Source organism: Argiope bruennichi, chromosome 3 (assembly GCF_947563725.1).
Source record: "Argiope bruennichi chromosome 3, qqArgBrue1.1, whole genome shotgun sequence".
In the NCBI taxonomy this organism is placed as follows: domain Eukaryota; kingdom Metazoa; phylum Arthropoda; class Arachnida; order Araneae; family Araneidae; genus Argiope; species Argiope bruennichi.
This window is the reverse complement of record NC_079153.1, coordinates 25,582,002-25,603,174: the sequence shown is the minus strand read 5'-3', so window position 1 is coordinate 25,603,174 and position 21,173 is coordinate 25,582,002. Positions and strand designations below refer to the sequence as shown.

Below are 21,173 nucleotides of genomic sequence, written 5' to 3'. Positions count from 1 at the left end.
AAACCAAGAGAGGCTTTACCGCCCCCCCCCACAAAGGGGGGGAGGGAGAGATAATGCACTGAATACAGCATTTGAACTGCCTATAAAAGAATAATTAAGTATTATACAAATAACTGATTTTACCATTTAGACCACCATATATAAATTCCATAGTGCATATTAGGAACATGGATAAAGCTATTTGCATATAATATTCAACGTTTACAAGTGGCTGCTGAAAAAGTAGGGCTCAATTTCTCCAGTTAAAAGGAAGCCTTGTGCTTTAATAGAGATATTTCATAATTTTTGGCACTTTATTGTATGAATTTATGTAATTTACATTTTTATTTTTCTAATATTCATTAAGTATTTTGAAGAGTATATATAACATTAAATGTCTTGTAAATTCATCAAAAGGTTAACTTTTATTACTTAACACTAATTTTATAAATATATTCAGTTCAAATTTAATATGTGTTTTTTGATTAAATACACTGAATAAACTATGACAACATTTTGCACAAGTTAGTAACATAATGTATTTTGAGCCAAAATGATTCACAGTTCTAATACATTGCAAAATAATTAAAGATCAACATCTTCAATTGCAAGTACGCAAATACAAAAAGAAGTCATAATAATTTACAATATTTAGTATTATGTACAAAAGAATATAAAACTTATTCTTCTTCCATTGCTTCTTGCTTATGGTTAGCTACAGAACCAACAGCATCATCACCATTCATTTCTTTCTCAGTATCTCTACTTTTACGATCAGATTTATTATTAGAGTCATAGCACATGTTATAATTGTCTGATTCTCTAAAGCTTCTTAATCTTGAGGATTTGCTTTTGTTTAGAGCATTATCAGTCAAGAAAAGAGAAGACTGCAGACCTTCCTTAAGGCTGCATAATGTTTTATGATATTTTTCTGATTCAATCTGAGTTCTTCTCAATTCTTCTTCAGTGGCATGCAGTTTTTGTTTTAGCTCTTCGATTTCCTGAGAAAGCTTTTGCGAAAGTTTTTCTTTGTTAGATGTTGCTTCATTCACATTTTCTAAAGAAAAGAGAAAAAAAATGTCTTACAAAAAATGCAACATTTTGTTTGAATAGTACAGTTTGTAAAAAAAATATTTCTTCATACAAGCATATATCACCAACACAATTTACTAGTCCCCCCCCCTAAAAAAAATAATTATGCATCAAAGATAAATAGTAGCAAATATAACAGTTTATGCTCTTATTGAAAATTTGTATCTACAGCAAATTAGTGTGAGGTTCACAGATATAGATGTCAACATGCATACTTCCTTTAATATAGTGTTTTTAGAAACTGTTATTTATTTATTTTTTTATTAAAAGTACATTTTGAAATCAAGGCAAGTTTTGGTAAATATAATACTATAGGAACCGAAAATCTTACTTTTATATCTACAAGGGAAAACGAAAATTTTATCAATTGACTTTGATTATAATTTCTAACACTTGAAAGTTAGTGTCAGTATCTTTAGTAAACTTGCTAACATTAACACACAAAATATGGCTTAAGTATCCAGCGATGTCAAAAATAAATAAAAAAAATAACCCTCAATGTAATAAAATCAAGGATCTAAATCATGGTCAAACTACAGATTATTAATATTATTACTGAAAAAGATTTAATCACATTTGATAGTTTTTCCTTTCAGAATATTCATAAGCAAATATAATAATCAAACAAAACAAAAAAAGGAGTAATATAAAGAACAGGGATTTTCAAAAAATGTGAGTTGTTAATTGAAGCACTCTGCCTTAAGAGATATATCAAACATTACAGGTCTTTAATCTTTATAATTTATCTTCGGAGAATATACATGTAAGGCAAACAAAACTAATGAAAATAATCATTTTCTCTACATGGGAAAAAGTAGTCAGGGAAAAAAAGTAATCATTCTTTTTAACCCTTTCAAGACAAGAGGCCTATATCCTAGACGCACATATGCGAAATGAATCATACCACAGGACAAGGGTTGTGCATCACTAAGTCTAACTTAAAAAAAAAAAAAAAAAAAAAATCACAAAAAAATAACGTTTAAGTCCTAACATCGTCATTTTTTCTACCTTTTTAGATTATTAGTTCATTCATAATATGAGCACATACTTCCTCTGACAAATCAGGTTTTCTTCCAGTAAAAAACAGAAACCGAAGTCTTCCACAATAAAAAGAGAAGTGCGCGAAATGTAAATGAAAGCTACGAAAAATAAACAGAGCTTACAGTAACACCCAAAAAGACTAGTTACAGTTACACAGTAATAACAAAAAAGGAAAAGAATTCGGAGGAAGATCAGAACAAGAATTATTCGGTCAAGTGGAAAGTTACACAACCCTCCTCCTCTGCAACAGCTGATGAGTAAAATATTAAAGTCAGGTTGAATACAAGCAAACTGAAGGTTAGGATACTAAAACTATATTTAATTCAAAAGTAATAGACATAGGAAGCCATCTAGTGGCATTTAAAAATTGTTCCAGTTTACAATGCACATATGCATCACCGTCCCACGAGTTCGATTTCCAGTAATGCACAGGTAGTATGCCCGGCTGTGAGACACATTCGTTGATGATGCATATATAATATGCCCGTCATGAAAGGGTTAGCAATATTTTCTGATTTGGATTTCATACTTCCTATTTTTGACACCAATGGTATATCTTATTATTCAGCTGAACATACAATACAAATAATATGTTTTAGTGTATCTAAAAATAAATAATGGATTGTAGACTTTTATTTTATAATGTAAGAGTATAATGAGGTTTTGGGAATGGCATTAGTGATGTTGAAAGAAATTTGCCAGATATAAATACAAAACACAAAGCTCATTTGGACATAAAATCTATAAGAACTAAAATTAAAGAAAATGTTAAATATTAGAAAAAATTCCAAACTCAAATCATCTAATTTTAAATTCTAAATTGCAACCATCTACTTACATTATTTAGACATGACACGGGCTTGGCATGAAACAAACAAAAATAAATAGCTAAACTTTATAAACTAATGAAATGTGCCAAACCTAAGTGCCAAAAAGCAAATAAATATGATTAATTTAACAATAAAATGAATAAATTTATATAAAAAAATGCCTGATATATTAATAATAATAAATAATATTATTAAAATATGGTAGAATTATTACATAAATAAAAAATAAAATTCAGTTCTAAAAATTCTGATATCAACATTTTTTTCAGAAATGTCACATGTTGCATTTGAAAATACCTATGAAGATTAGTTTTTAGTTTAATTATATTATCGCCCCATTTTTAAGGCAACACTAGGGATCCTCGTAATTTTGGGCTGCGGTCAGATGACGAGGACGAGACCCGAGCTGGCACTCCACTCTCCAAACTTCCACACCGCACCAGCCAGAGAATGTTTGGCTCTGACCGATTTAGTGTGCATCAGACCCGCTTACACAACAATTCTTCAGTGTAATCGGATCTCGAACCTGAAGCCCTTCTTCCGAAGCCTAGACCTTATTACCAGGCCATCGCATATCCCATACAAATGCAGAAAGATTATGATATGAAGATAAGGGTACTTCTTTTTTTAAGACATTTTTTACGGACCAATTCATCTATGCATTCCACGTTATCAAATATGCTTTAAAAATAAATTTTTCAGCAGTTAAAATTTACATTGCAAAATAAAAGTACTCTCGATAGTTTGAAATTTGCAAGAGCAGATTTTATTTTTATTAAGTTATTTTGAAAATTGGATGAGTAACTGCAATCAACACTTACCAAGTTGTATCTGTAATTCTTTAACACTCTCATCAGTATTTAAACGAGCCTTTTCACTTCGTTCGATCTGCTCCATCAATTTACCAACATCAACAAGTGCCCCTTGATAAGATATCAGTGATGAATTTGATCCATTCTCTTTTTTGACTGAATTACAATTGTCCATGGGCACGTGTTTTAGAGAAGGTATATATTTCTTGTTTCCTATTTAGAATAAATTTCAAAAACACCATTACAATCAGTCTGTAACAAAAATACTTAAACACACACATTACAATACACAAGAAAACATTTCTCAGGTCATAATTACAAATACTTCTTGTACAAATTTAATCCAGTATCAATAGTAATGTGTAAAAAAAACTGGTGATTAATTTCCTTTGAGTATTTTTTGCATCTACAAATATTTTTTAATTGCATTCTTATTCATTGTACTAAAATATTAGAAGAAAAACATAAAACTTTATTCAATTTAAAATTTATTTCAGTAAATAAAAACGTTTCACCCACATATTATATTGTCATATGCATTCTGCATTTCTTCCTACTTTATTAATTTCAAATTCCTTTAAAAGTATTTAAATATGTCATAAATTTTAAAAACTATTTTTATTTTAGTTACTTTTTAGAACAAAGAATTTTTTGAAATAGAAATGAATAAGATTTTGTATAATTATCTTGAAAATATACCAATATTTTATATTTTAGTTTAAAATCACAGTTTCTAATTTCACCAATGGTTAGTTTTATACAAATATGAAATGAATATTTCAAATATATTTCACATAAGCATGTTTGGATAAGTTATGAATTATCATCATTTTTGTAAATTTCTACATGCTTTAAAAAGTTTTATACATAAATATACATCACAATAAGAAAATTACATAAGAATATAATTTAATGAAATATTTTTTTAAGGCAAAGCAAAAATAATTTACTTTGCTGGAACAAATGATGTGTCAAATTTAACATGCGAATCAATAGATTAGAACTGAATTACAAAATGCATAAGATTTTTAAAAAAATTACTATTTTCTTAATGAATGATGTCTTGACCTACAATAATGAAATGCAGATGAAATGTTAATGAAAATGCAGATCAATTTTTTAAAAAATGTAAATATATAATAATTATATTTTATACTGTACCTATAGCTAAATCTTCAATATTTATTTTAGACACATCTGCTTTGCAAATTTTATCACTGTCAACTGGACGATCTGTTAATTTACGATAATGAAAAATTTCACGTTTGCAAACTTTTTGAATTAATTTCCGAGCCTATAAAGAAGAAAAAAAATACTTTAGCAATACAGCAAACTAAAATAGTGTCAAATGAACGAAAAAATAATTGAATATTACCACAGATTATAATGCAAACAAAAATTTCTTTACCAGAATTTAAAAATTAATAATGTTCAAATATTTTTCAAAAAATCATCAATTCATTTAAAAGTTTTTCCTATGTTGTAATTCATAAAATGAATTTCCTATGTTGTAATTATCAGCCTGCTTACTATTATACTTCTCAAAAATAAAAATGATCCAATAGTTGTTGATTTATAATAAAACTTTCAAATTCAATTATTTAAATATTGAGATGCATTAACATCTTGTACATGTCACCAAATTTAGTTTCCTGCATTTATTATCTCAAAAACATAAAATCAGTATTTATTTTAGAATTATAAATAAAACTGTAAGCATCATTTAGAATTCCCTAATCAACCATATTGTGATAACGATTTCAAAAGCCCCATTTGGGAAGAAATAGCAAAGGATAACTGCATTTAATTCACTATTAAATCAACAATGTAATTACATTAGCCACTGAGCAAATGTAAAAAGCTTTAAACTGAAAATTTCACCTAACTGATTTGGATGACATCTTTTCTCATTTTTATTATTAATTTTAATAAGAATATTGTTTCATTTACTCTGAGTTAAATTAGAAAAATGTAATTTGCTGTTTCACATAGTTTAAATTTTAGGTTTATCATATAGAAATAATTCATTATTTAATTTAACCTTTAAAGTTATTAACAAAAACTATTTTAAACAACTTACAAAATAAACTGGAGAAGCTTAAATGAATTAATATAATGCATGAATTAACTAACAGATTCTGGACACATTTTTAATAAGATCTATTAACTGTAAATAAATTTCTTATGCCTATCACATATGACTTATTTTAACAGTACAGTGCATTGTATAGTCATTTAGCTACACTTTTTTTATTTTTTTATAAGCTTCACAGACTGTTCCAAATGGCAACAATGAGTGTTTGGAAAACCTTTTTTAGAAAAGAACAATATATGCCAATAGAGGCACTAGAATTAGATTTAAACTGGAAGTTTGGAAAAATACAAAGATGTCTGTTGCATGAATAATTCTACCCTTAAAAATACTATCAAAATATTTATGTTTTCTCCTTATAAAAATAGTTTTTATTTTTATTGCAGATTTGTTATAATGCGATTTGTATCACCGGGATATTGTTTAATTCATAAAGTAAATATTTCACATTTTAATTTTTTTTTAATTTCACAAAAAAATAACTTAAATTTTTTTAAAATAATTTTTATAAATTATTTGCAACTATTCAAAATATACATATGTTTTTTTGGAATAAAAGTAAAAAGTCATGCATTCTAGGATCTAAGGAATATATATATATTTTTTTAATTTAAACTTTAGCTTTCCTATGCAATACTATGTGTTTATAGTGAAGAAAATAAAGTAACATTTAACTGAAATACTTACTTGGGCACGAGACAACATCAAACCAAGAGTATAAAATATTTCTTCAATATCTTTATCCAGTATGTATCCACAATGTGTTTGATCAAAATACACAAAAGAAAGTAATAAATAAGGATCATAAGTTATCATTTGTAACTTCTTTTTCCTTCGTTTTTTCTTTTCTACATGAAAATAAGCACAGATATTAAAATCTTGATTACAAAAAAATAATAAACAGATTTTTTTAATACATAAAACCATTAATGGTTGATAATTATATACTGAGCATTAACTATTTTACCTCGTTTGTCATCATCACATTCATCCTCTTCCGATTCATCATCATCTTTCTCCGATTCATGCTCATTAGAATCATCTCTTCTACGATTATCATCTTTTTCATCCTGAAAAGAATATTAAGATTAATATATTGAAATATAACACAAGTACTTAGTAAGGCAACGAAAATGGCCATTAAACAAAAAGAGAAAGAAGAAGGAAACCAAAAAAATAAAGAAATGAGATTCTTGCTTTGAAAATATAAAAATATCTTAAATTTGTATTGAACATACTTTTCTATCTTTTTTGTCCTCCTTTTTATCTCCCTTCTTTTTATCCTAAGGAAAAAAATTTCAAATTCAAACTGTTTTTTAAACACAACATACATCAAAATGCACATTCAGCTTATTATTTCTTATAAAATAATTTATATAGCATCAACAAATCTTAAAGGAATTTATGAATTTTTTAATATTTTCATACATTACTATTTACTGCTTTCTAAATTTTGACTTTCCTCAAATTGCTGACAATTGTAATCAGATCACCAAGAAATCCAATAATATGCATTTTTATAATCTGAAGATTAAAAACAAGAGTTCCATAAAATTAAACGATATGCATTTTTAAAATAATTTTAAAACATTAGGAAAATCTTCAAATATGTAATGATGTCAATTCTGATAACTTTTGAAGTGCAAACCCTTCAGTTAACACAAAATTGATTTTAGCTCTTGACTGTTCTGAAATGCAGGGCATGAAGTAGGGTGTTATGATATATTAACAGCAAATCGTAAATAAAAGTATACCAAATGGTAATGAGAGTTAACTTTGTCACAAAACGAGAAGTCTCTTAATCTGAACTAAGATAGTGAACTGAACTAAAATAGTTAAAATACTAAATGCAAAGCATTTATTGGAAAAATGAAGATTATTTCAAAAAATTTTGAATTATTTTTAGGATATTTAACTAAGCATAATTATAATTAACTAAGCATAAGGATATTTAACTAAGCATATTAATAGTTAAATACTTTGATTGCATTGTTAACTTGAGCATTAATTAGCATTAATTAACTTGTTAATCTCTTGCATCCTGATTACATGACAGGAAATTATGCTTCACTTTGTTTTAGAAGTTAATATGTATTTCCTAGCTACTAAATGATTTTCAGCTGGCACATCCATCCATTAGCCACATTTTGAAGCCTAAGTGCTACCATTTTGATTTCTTTTTCTTTTCTTTCCCTTTTTCTTTTTCCCCCTTCTTCTTTTGTTTAGATTTACTTTCAAAGTGAAGGAAAAAAGATTTTAATTTTTTGGAAATTTTATAAGGTTTTAAATTTTTTAATACATATTTCCAGAAAGCAATTTTTAATATTTTTTATATCTACTAAAAAAACTGTAATTTTAGTTGACAATTATATTTATATGGCAGTATGATTTTTATATTTAAATGCAAATTCTGTAGATACATTCCATAATAAGCAGTATAAAATGGATGTTATGTGCAAATCCTTGGAAACAAAACCATGTATCTTATATAATGAAGTTTATTCACAAAATGTATAAAATTGTTTCCCTCAAACAAGTTGTATAAGAAGCAACAAATATTTGGAGAAAATTACAAAGTTTTTCTGCAAAAAATATGACACAACCAAATGCTACGAAATGAAAATCCCCCCCCCTTGAATAAGTATGCATAGTATTCACTTTTCATGTAATACTTCCACATATGTGTGGAATACATTATTTTCAACAAAATTTTAACATTTAATAACATTTTTAACATTTAAAAACAATTCAGTATTCATTTCAAGATTTTTTTTAATCAATAGCAAGTAATAAATGCTCCCTTTAAATAAAATTAGATATGAATTAACAACTAAGAAAAATTCAACATATCAAAGAAATAATTAATAATTATGATTATAATTAATATAATAATGATTATAATAATGATTAATAATAATGATTATTAATAACATTAATAATCATTATAAATTTTAATTCAATCTCACTGAAGTTTTCAGTCATAAGCTACAATAATATAACTATAAAGTCATAAGTGAAACTTACTTTCTCATCATCCTTTATTTCTGGTGCTTCCACAAGCCCACGATAAATGCGGAAACCAAAGTCCCGCATCATCATTTCATTAAATATTTCTGCAAATAGGGATACCTAAAAAAAAAAGTATAAAATTTTAAATCTATACTTATAATAAAGCTCAATGTGTGTGGGTGTTGGCGCTCTACAGACCAGACCATTCAACCTACAGCTACCAAATTTGGCACATGTTTACCTTGGAGGCTGGGAATGTGCACCTGGGGGTTATTTTTTACGAATTTTTAATTAGAATTTTATTTATTTAAAAATTAAGCGAAATTTTGGTGTGTTTCTGCTATAACTTCCGAAAATATTACCACACAAAAAAGATTTTCACATGAAATTAAAGATCAAAAATTTATCTTTTAAATGATACTATGTTTTAACCTTAAAATTAAATTTCTATTTTTAATGAATTTTTAAATAAATATTTTAACTATATTTTTCAACAATTTTTTTGTACAAAATAAAAATAAAATTTAAGCTGCATGAGTACATTTCGCATTAATGGGAAAAATTAATTTTTTCCAAAGTGTTGCCATCACATTGATTAAAGCTTCAATTAAAAATAAATTAAATCTTTTTGGAAATGAAATCTGCAAAAATATAATTTTCAGCACGTGTCTTGTAAGAAATGAACCAAATATAAAATATTATTTTTTCTAAAAAATAAATTAAAGAAAAATTATTTTATGATCCTTTACACTCTCTATATTATTAATCCAATAAATCAGTTTTATTTTAAGGCAAGTTTTGTTTAATATGAACAGGATATCCATTCAAATCAGGGACACACAGCTAATTTGTAAACCTTTAGTAAGACACAGATTTGCTAAAATGGTCTAAATGGAAAATGATTATATTTTATGTAACTTGATTCAATAAATGCTCTAATAAATAACGAATTTTTGATTTTACATAAAGCTTCTGCTGTGGAAATCACGATAAACAAAATGTTCTTGAAACACTAATGTTTTAAACAAAAAGAGTTAATTTCCAATCAACTAAATCAATCACTTAAACTGACTGATTTATGAAAATTTGAATATCACTATTGAATAAAAAAAGGATAATTTTAGATTTTCCATCGATCGTTTCAAAGAAAATACGCCAATCAACGTGCAGGTTTCTCAAGATTAATTGGCCTAAGATTATGAAAATGTTGAGTTTTTCTAAATTTTTAACATTCAAAACTTCATAAATAAGTCTTAGTTGATCGTGGAAAATAGAAACATTTATTCATTTATTTAAAATTTTGTGTGTCCAGAATATTTCTCAGAATATAATACCTTACTGCATTAAATTTAGACTTTATAATTTTTGAAATATATTTATAGGCCAGAACAAAATATTATTATTGATTTCAATTCAATCCTTTTGAAAGCAAAACTAAAAACTGAATTTTATGCTGAATCGGAGAAATTTTTGTTGAATTATTCTTTGAGATATTACATAAATTATGAAAAATATTTTGTAGTTCACATAAGACTTAAATACCGAGCGATTCTGTTTGCAATAATCATATTCAATAATAATAATAATAAATAAATAACAATAAAGATGATAAATAAAATAAAACGCTTGGTTTAATTAAAAAATATCTTTATATTAATTGCAATTTCATCATTTCCACTTTAAATTAAAGTTGAAGTTTTACCGGAAATGACAACAAATTAGCAAAATATATATAGTAAATTGAACGAAACGATCTAAACAACAGTATAAATTTGGTATGACTACCAAAATTTGAAGATTAAAAATATTTTGTTTGAGAATCTATTAAGAGACCAGTTACTTAAAATATTTAATTGAAAATTGTAGCGAGCGGTAATACTGGCAAACCGGCTGTCGCCAAAGGCGGCTAGTATACAATAAGTTTATCAAACAAATGTGAAAAATCCTCAAGTTCACCCAAATCAGAAATATAATATTCAAAATACTTGCTCAAAAATTACAAATTGTGCTTAAAGGCAAAAAGAGAATTTAAAAAGGATAAGATTTAAATATGCATAAAAAAAAGAGAATAACTTCTATAACATCATTTACAATGACAATTTCACAAATACCACAACACTGTATAACTGAAAGCCATCATCATCAAACACAGCAAATGTTTCAAGCAGCAGCAATTTTTCAACATTAACAGAAATGTTTTCACTTATAGCAGAGCTCACAATAGCTTTAAATTTAAAAATAGCCAAGAATTTGGTGGTATTTTTTTGTATATCAAGTTAGTTCAAAAAAACTTAAGGTATTATAAAATGAAATTCAATAACTTCATCATGGTCATATCTAACTTTTATACTTTGTTCTCTCCATTAAACGATTTGCAGTTTTGCTCAGGCATAATAGATTACACTGATTTCATAGATTACACTGATTAGGTTTAGAATCAATATAAAGCATAATAGTAATTGATAAAAAAGTTTAAAAAGCAAAATAATTAGTAATTAATAAATGATAATAATTTAAAATACAGACATAACAGTAAAATTCAAAAGCAAATATTATAAAGAAACTAATTTCAAGAATTATTTACAATATTTAACTAAAACATTTTTTCCAACATCTTTATACCAACTTTACAAATAAATTGGTTCTAGATAAATATTTATTGAAATACCTGTCTAAATGTCATTTAACAAAATCAACAAAATATAAAATCAATTTCTTCCAAAACAAATAATAATAGTCAATGTAATAAATACATTTTAAAAATGCAAAATGAATGCCATACTTCAAATGAATGTTCTTTATTGTCTTCTTGCCGATAATCCAGTAATAATGACAAAGACATAACTGCACAATCAAATTTTCCATTTTTTGCAGTTCTTGAAGGCTGTACTATTACAGCTGGACTATCAGGAAAATTTATTTTTTCCCCACCAACTTTCTCTTTTTCATCTTTAGATTTTTTATCTTCTTCCTGAAAATTAAAGCAAAATATCTTTCAACACTTATCAACAGTGAATTATAATACAAGAAAACATATCAGTGCATTAACTAATGTTCTAAATTACTACTGTTGGAACTAGAAATTATAAATTTAGACGAGTGGATTTTTAAAAAATGACAATGTCTGCATCTCATATGTGACTTAAATTTTCATTTTATTTATTTTTTTATAAAAGTTTTATTAATTTTTTTGTAGCAATATTTCTGTAGCACAGGTAATTTCATAATTTTGAAAAAATGCAATTTAAATATGGTCTCTGAATTTTTTCAGAAGGAAAAGATGGGGGGAAAAAAACTCTTACGTGAATTATTTCAATTTACAATTAAGATGTATGTACGTCTGCTGATATAAAATGAAACTACTTTACTATGTAAAATTTAACTTTTATCAAACTGAAAAGTAAACAAAATTTTAATATTTTTTCCATAGTTTTCAGTCAAAATATTTTGTAGCAAATATTCTATATAAAAGCAAGTTTTATATCATAAAAATATAGATCTCCATGCATGCACGCACACACATACACACATTTGCAGAAATGTTCTTTGATCCATATGTTGAGGTGCACAAATATTTTTTTCTCTTTTTATCTTGATTTTTCACTTCCTTATTGCCCCCATGAATAAAAATTCTCAAAAAGTACTTACTAAATTATGAAAATTTATTTTTTAAAAGCATAATTCAACTTGGCTTACTCTATCTTAGTTATTCAATCACTCTTATTTTTGTAGGACATTCAAAATTATAGAGAAAAAAAAAACTAGTCAGCTGACCAGCAGTAAATTTATAATTCAGAATGAAAGGGATTCTAAAGTGCCACAACTTAAACAATAGGCAGGAGTTTAAAGTAGAAAAATAATTTCTTTTGAGGGAAGAAGGGGAAATTATAAAGTTGCAAAAACATAAATGAAAGTTTCAAATTAAACATGCACACAATTACACTCCTTATAAATAAATACATTAAAAAAATTGTAACAAAATAAAATGTATGTTTATGTTTGTTTATGATAATATGACTATAAAAAAAAGAATTATCCATTATACCAGAAAATAGAAATAAACTACATCCAATAAGCATTTTTTTAAATTTTAAAGTTATGTAAAATTAGAGTTGAGAATATGTTTTTCAAATTTCAAATGAATTTTAAATTTAAATCAATCTTTATACAAAGGTCAAAAGTTAGGAAATAATATACAGGGTGTTTATAAAGTCCCGGACCCATTTTGATGTTTAATAACTCATAAAATAATAAAGATAGATTTAAATTAATAACATAAATGGTTAAATAGACTCAAAAAGTTTCATGACCCTTGTCAATGAACTTCCACGTGTGCCCCCTTCGTCGCACGAAGAATATCAAGTCGATAGTCAATTTCACGCCAGGTAGCGACAAGCATGTCGGCATCCACAGAGCCATTTGAGCACATTATGGCGATTAACAATGCCAGAAACATGAAAGAATGCTTCATCGGAGAACATTATGCATGAAAGAATGCTTCATCGGAGAACATTATGCTCTTCAGAAAATCAGCAGCATCTTCTATCCTCCTTAGCATATCTGTTGCAAAGGCCATTCTCCAAGGCCTATCATTCGGTTCCAAAACTTGAACAATTTGAACTTTGTATGCATGCAGTCTTAATTTTTTCTTAATAACCTTGTACACCGTCGAAATTGGGATATCCAATTCTGTTGCCGCTGATCTCACAGATATTCTAGGATTGTGTAAAAATGTCTCTCTGACACGCTCAACATCAAAATCACTTGTGCAAGGACGTCCGGAACGTTTCTTATCTTCGATACTTCCAATTTCTAGAAAATTCTTTTTCCACCGCAAGATGCTGTTTTTGGATGGAGGATCTTTTTGGTAAATTCTTCTGAAATTTCTCTGTGCTTGCACTATCGATTTCATTTCTATGAACCACCATAAAATCTGTGCTTTCTCTTGTGGTGTATGCATTCTCCTTAATATCCGCTAGAATAAAACATCACATACAAAAGTACTACATAGAACAAACACATCAAAAGTAAACATAACATTGCAGTAGTTGCCAAAAACAAAAGAGAGAAAAATGCAATTAATAATCAGACAATATTTAGAAAAGTACAGATATTTAGACTGGAAAATGAAATTATCTGAAATTAACCTATCGTGCAGACGATATTTACAAAAGTCAAAATATTCAAACCTAAAAAGGAAAATATATGAGTTATTCCATCAATAAATGCCATAAGTTTGTTTATATCTTTATTATTTTACGAGTTATTAAACATCAAAATGGGTCCGGGACTTTATAAACACCCTGTATTTTACATTCTTGGTTAAATGGATAAGTCATAATTTTTTTTAAATTTTAACCAGTATTTTTAGTTTTAATATCAGAATTTCATTCACAATAAAGCTTTCAAGCAACTGTAGCAATAAAATTGTGTCACTAATTTTATCACCAACCTTTTATAAACATAATTTTCCCTCAATCTTTTTTATTGAACTTATTTTCATTTCAATATAATTTTCACCACAGTAGTAATTCAAATTTCTACATAAATAAACAATGATGAAACAAATATCATAATAGTCATTAATTGCTGTTGTTTGTTGTTTTGCATTTATTATCTCTAAGTCAATAAATTCATTAAGAGTTCTTCAGCATTTAGATATTAATTCTACGTAAAAGAATAAAAACTACAAGATAATATTATATGATAAAATGATTAGCCTTTATAGAAAAGTAGAACTGTAAAAAATACTACAATACTAAACAATAAAAATTTAACAATTTTAAAAAATTACCTTTTCTTTTTTCTTATCGTCTTCACCATTACCATCAGTATTTTCTTCTACATTCTCTTGCTTCAGTTCAGCTAACTTTTCTTCGGATTCCTTTTCTGATTCAGTTTTCAGTGCTTTAGTCAATCTAGCTATCAGCTGTGATTTTAATCCCTTTACACTTAGATTCCTAGCTTCTAACTCACGTTTAAGATCATTCACCTACAGGTAAAATGTCATGTATTTTTTAGCACCATGATTTAAATAATGCATAAATATAACAAAATATTGACATATTTTTAGTGATAATAAGATTCTGTAAATAGATTTTAATCTTTAAAACATTTTGTCTAAGCAGTAGATATAAAATTACATAGATAAATTTAATTATTTTACAACTAAACACAAAAGTAAAATAATAAAACTTGCTAATTCAATTTTAAATTAAAATTATAAATGAAATAATAAAATATTATATTTAAAGGGCCGAACAATTCAGGAATTAAAAATAAGAAGTGTTTTAGTAAAATAATAAAACTAGCTTAAATTTGTTTCAATTTTATATGAAAATTATAAATGGCACAATAAAATATTATATTTAAAAGGCCAAGCAATTCAGGAATTAAAATAAGAATTTTTTTTTTTTTAAACTTTGAAGTAGTTATAAAAAGAATTCTTAAAAATGCAAAAAATAACCATTTTATTAAATATATTTATTGTAATATTAAACAAAACACCTGCATATTAAAGATTACAACAAAACAAGACTCAATTTTATACATTTTGAATTCTTGTTTAAATCTTTAGAATAAAAACTAGCTATCCAAAATAATGTGACATGCTATTAATGTTACATGTATTGTTTAAAAACTATATTATTAGATTAAGTTTTATACCAAAAAAATCTGAATTAAACCTTTAATACCAAAAAAAATCTGAATTAAACATAAAAAAAACATTAAAAAATACTTCCAGATTTATTTATTTTAATGGCACATGGTTAATTGGAAAATAAAATCAATACTTCACTTTAATATTGAAGGCATAAGAAAACTCTATTTAATTAAAAGCTTTCTTAATCTAAACTTTACTTCTATCAGAAAAATAAAGGGTTGCATAGAATTTGAAATTTATTCATTATATTCACAGCAGTATTTAAATTTCACATATCAAAAACATATCAAACAACAATCATATCAAACAACTGAAAACATATCATACAAAAATTATGTATACATGAATTGTTATGCACTTGGGAATTCCAAAACTCACTTTTATTGTTTTAGGATCTAATTCCGAAAAATGAGTAGGTTCCTTTTTCTCAGCTTCTGGTGCACCTTCTTCTTCTTCCTATACAAGATAATAAAAACAATTCATTATAAACATATATGCTTCTGAACCTTAATTACCTTGAAATTAAAAACCCAGAAGAAAAAAAGTTTGAAAATTATTCTCAAAAATTTTAATTATTCATTTACATCTGAATGTCTCCAGTTTTTTAAAATTTTAACCCTACTCAATCATGTAAGGATGTTAACACTATAAATTTAAAGTTTTGAGAAGCATAAATTAAAATTTATATATAAATAACCTTTCTTCTTCTGGGATAACAAAATTAATTTTAAAAAGAAAAAAAATTGAGAAACATAGGGGCAAACTTTGAACAGTTCCTCGACATCTTACACATATCTGGATCTACACATAAAAGATGAAGTTCCTGTGGAATGAAAAATATAAAATAACTATATACTGTAAACTGTCTTACACCACAATACAAATACTCATCCAGCAGCTCGATGATTTCTTCAGTTCACCTTTTAAGAGACAGAAAAAAATTAATTATCAATAGATGTTGACTAGCCATGTTTAAAATTTTGCCCTATGGAAGTATCAAAACTAACAGATAAAGCTTTGAGCAATAGCATTTTGTTTTTATAGCTAGCTTCCAATGCTGTCAATAATTCAAAAAATAATTAGAGTCTTTAAAACTTTAAAAGATATGCAAAGAGAAATGAGTAATGAAGAAAAATGCTTCTTTATAATTAGCAAATGAATAAATTGATTCACAAAAGAAATATTTTTAGTTTTTTAAAAAAATACTTATTTAAACAAAAAGCATACAAAATATTTAATTATAAACTGTTAAAATGTCTCTCATAAAATTAAAGGGTGATTTTTTTTTTTTTTTTTTACTCATTTCTCCATACAACCTGAAATTATAATTTCCATTCATTAGACAAGTGATATTTTATAAAAAAAAAAATTAGGCTTTCATATTTCACTAACACCTAACTCTCTGCCATTAAAGTTAATTAAAGTTATTTAATTTAACTGAAGTATTTTATTATGAGTAAAAGTATGACAGAAAGATTTGTATCATGATTAAATAGCAATTATCTTTTAATTTGCATACAAACAAAAATATTCCAATTGTGGAACAAAACATTTTTATAACAGCAGATCACACTTTGATTTATGCAAATTCATAGAAATAATTTCATTCATAAGAATTTGTTTCAACGACTAATGTTCAAAATAACGATAGTAATAAATATTAATAAAAATTTCATCTCTTGTTTTTCAATCTTTTTAAATTTGTTGATGAGCAGATAATTACTGAAAATTCAAAGCTAATAACTAACAAATATTTCTGTTGTTTATTTTGTTCTTTTTAACAACTACCAACTCACGGAATTTCAAAAAATATCGTTATTTACATCGGCAATGATTGTTGGTAACAGTTTTTATTAAGGAATTAATCATATTTATATATAAAATGGCCGGCCTATTAATTTTTATAATTTCAAATAAAGATTTAAAGGTATTTTTAAAGTATTTTTATGACAATTTAATTAAAATAGAATTGATTTGAAATAGCATGATTGAATTTTTTTTATACTTCTAAAGAAAATAAAACAGTTAATCTTTTTTACATGCTTAAAAAAATTAAATGTACATCTGAATTGTTATGAATGCTAGCAACACAATTAATGCTAGAAAAGATTTGAAATTTTTAAAAAAATGTACTTTGATTTTTTAAAAAAAAAAAAATGGACCCAAATATACTTGTAGAAATGAAAAGATGCGACATAATTTATCAGAAGTAACTTAAATGAAGGTTTTACAAATCAGATGTACATACATGATTTTTTTTTATAAAAATCTTTCTAAATTTGACAATGATTACAAAATACAATGGTCAAATTTAGAGCATAATTTAAAATGCAAAGAAAATTATTTACATATTTGGTGTTTCCAAGTAATAATTTAAATATTTAAAATTTTTAAAAACTTCTAATAATTACATAGAAGTAAAATAGTTTTTTTTTTATTATTATTATTTTACCATAAATACTAAACATGCACAATGAAATTTGCACATGCTTTTTAAAATATTTCAATTCCTAAAAATAGTTGTTCACACCTTCAAACACCAAATAATAGTAAATAATTTAAATAAACAATATAAATTTCAATCATTTAAAAGTTTCAAAGACCCTTGGCAAATACATTAAAACTTCTTTAATTCATTAAATTCACTTCCAAATTCAAGAAAAACAAGTTTTACATAAAACAATCTATAATCAAGTTGAACTAGATATAAACACAAAATGCTATGCAACATTACATATTTTTTAAAAAGTTATCAAAATGCTCAATTGCATATTTTTTTAATGTTTTAAATCTATCAGTTTGCTTTTAGAATTTGCATTTTAACTTCCATTTGTTAAATCCAAATTGTGTTTTTTGAAATACAAATGTTTATTGCTGTTTCTGAAAGTAACCAATCAAAGAACATGGCTAGTCAATGGATGATGGTGCTGTGTTGCACATTCTCTAGAGCAAAACAATGGTAAAAAGAAAAGAAACCATATAATGTATCAGTGCCTGGGCTTCAAGGTCTGAAGTTTCTTCAGGGAGCTTCGGCTGAAGCGGTTTTTTGCAACATCCAGTAGCAATCATGCCATCCCACTCTACACGTGTGGGGAGGCAGCTCCAAACATCTGGCACGAAAAGAACCACAGTTTCGACGCGCATGCCGCGGCCTTTGTGGCTCGACGACTCTCCCCGCCGGTAGTAGATCTCAGCAAAACGATACCTGAAGGTGTCAAAGAAAGACAGAACGACAGCTATGTATGCTAGAGAGAAAATGGAGGCAAATGAGCCTCCGACCGAGTCTACACAGAGGATGCCAACAACAGGGTAACAAATGTTCCATTCTAAAGGAACTTTGCCCATTTAAAATAATTTTAAATCAAACAATTCTAATAAAGTATAAGCATTTTAATCTTAACCCAATGGAATTATTTTTCCCTGTACAAATATTTTTCATTCAAAATGTTTTGATTTAGCCTGTTACCAAAATGAATGTTGGCAACCTCATTTCAAGTTCTGTTCTTATTTTGTAGCATTTGATCTTTATGCTCATTTCATAAAATTTTCTTTTAAAAAGTATTCATAAAAAGACCCATTCATTATTCAAATATTATAGGATAAATTACTAAGATTTTCAAACAAAAGAATTTTAATGGAAAATGGGGGAGATAAAGTACCTATTCATAATTAACCCATAGTTAATTAAAAGCTAATCATTTCTTAATTAATTTAGAAATGACAGCAATGAATTAAAATTAGAAATTGACAATAGGAAAAAAGTAGGGAGAATGAAAATAACCATACTAAATTTTTAATGCATAAAGAACAAATGTACTTTCTTTTATATATAAAGCACAGGATGACAGCTTATGAAACTTCATATAAATGTAGAACTCATGATAGAGACCTCAATAAAATAAATTGATAAAAATAAAGTTTTAAAATATTCAAATTACAATTTTTTAATTTAACTATCATTAAATAAACGTTACCAGTTATTAAGATATATAGATATATATTTTAATATTTGGATTTTCTATAGCTGATAATTTGGATTTTCTGATAAAAGTTTCTGGACTTTTACAAAAGCTCTACATTTATGAAGTTAACATTTAAAATAATTTTCAGCTTTATTGGCTTTGAAATGCAAAACTTATTTATTAGATCATATAATATTTTATAGAAACATAAAAACATTTAAAAATGCATAAAATTGAATCACATAAATAAAATTTCTTATAAATCATGTTTTCTTGATGATTTAAGGAATCAAGTCACAAATAAAAAGTTAATTAATATTGCAGATTTCCATAGGAGCTTGAAACTAATTTTTCAAAATATGCAATACTTTTGATTATCAGATCAATACTTTAAGCTGCAAGACTGAAAGGTAAATATAATAGCAGTGAAAATACTTCCAGACATAACATAAAAGAAGATTAACAGTTACATCTGGAAAAACAAGCAATCTCAGAAAATTTTCCGAATGCTCTTGATTTTAAAATTTCAAAGTGAAATCCTCCATATTAGATAAGAATGATTTATAACAAAGTACTAGTTCAAAGCTTTTCTGAATTTTAATGAGTCACAATTCAAATTTCAAACTTGATTTGATCATTAAATGCACAGACAATGAGAGTGTTTAAGAGAGAAATTGGATGCCAATCAGCCTTCAAGTAACCATTCTTAAAATTATGCAGCCAGAATCTATTTTTATCAGAAAATTTCTCAAAGAATCTCTTTTTAAGAATTCTTTTTTTAATAACTATGCATGAAATAACTGAAAAACATCTGAAAGAAAATCACTTCAAACAGCTGTAATTATAAATATCAAACAAATAAATTAACTAATTTTCAAAAAGAATACATTGTTGGCAGTTGATTCTTATTAAAAACTGTAATAACAAATATCATCCACAAAATATTTTATATCAAGAAAACTACCAGAAAGAAACAAAACTAACATTATATATAATCATTTTAAATAAAACAAAACATTCATATTAAAATGATACAATATAATGGACCCATACTAGTAAGAATAACAATAAAATTTTCATAATAAAGCATTTATCAAATCAAACTAATCCTGATTAGTAGAAGAAATAAAAACTGTTGATATTACAAAAGCTCTAGCAACTATCTTGACAAGACCAACATATCAATTTTAGGAAATATTCTGTCTAAAAAATTAATAGCCTTTAGCAATCTCAACTCAGAGTTATACCAATAAGTCATGATTTAAAATTTAAAAAAAAATTAATGAACAACTCACCAAATTTGAAGGTAAATATATATGGTCTACTATGTTTTTACAACAAAATTTCTAATAATAAAAATCGCAGGACAAAAAAAAAGGACCACTTTATGTTTAAATTGTAAAAACATCAGAAACTGGAAGATAGTAAATATATTTTATAAATAATGGATTAAACTTCAAAACAAGAAAAAAAAAACCCTTTAAAAAATGAAACAAGGAAATGAAAAATAAGTCAAACGAATGTATTTAATAACCAAATACTTAGAAGACAGACAGTACTAAAAATAAAAATAAACCAAAGTGAAAATGCTGAAGGATTGTCATAAACATCATATATCAATATGATACTTGCCATATAAATGACACATAATAAATGGAATTCGGTGCCATTTAAAATCAGATTAAAATGCAA

General features: G+C 26.0%; 1 protein-coding gene across 1 annotated transcript in view; it reads right to left on the bottom strand.

Moving 5' to 3' along the window:
• Nucleotides 1-493: 493 nt before the first annotated feature.
• LOC129962666 (cell division cycle and apoptosis regulator protein 1-like) overlaps nt 494-21,173 on the bottom strand; it is a 42,318-nt gene continuing 21,638 nt past the window's right edge. Inside the window, exons 13-23 of the mRNA XM_056076559.1 lie at nt 18,514-18,724; nt 15,898-15,975; nt 14,650-14,847; nt 11,638-11,826; nt 8,871-8,975; nt 7,085-7,129; nt 6,814-6,916; nt 6,534-6,694; nt 4,916-5,048; nt 3,764-3,967; nt 494-1,036 (exon numbers count right to left, since the gene is read on the bottom strand). Of these exons, the coding sequence (XP_055932534.1) occupies nt 660-1,036; nt 3,764-3,967; nt 4,916-5,048; nt 6,534-6,694; nt 6,814-6,916; nt 7,085-7,129; nt 8,871-8,975; nt 11,638-11,826; nt 14,650-14,847; nt 15,898-15,975; nt 18,514-18,724 (1,804 nt within the window). The 3' untranslated portion in view covers nt 494-659. The remainder of the gene's footprint in view (nt 1,037-3,763; nt 3,968-4,915; nt 5,049-6,533; nt 6,695-6,813; nt 6,917-7,084; nt 7,130-8,870; nt 8,976-11,637; nt 11,827-14,649; nt 14,848-15,897; nt 15,976-18,513; nt 18,725-21,173) is intronic.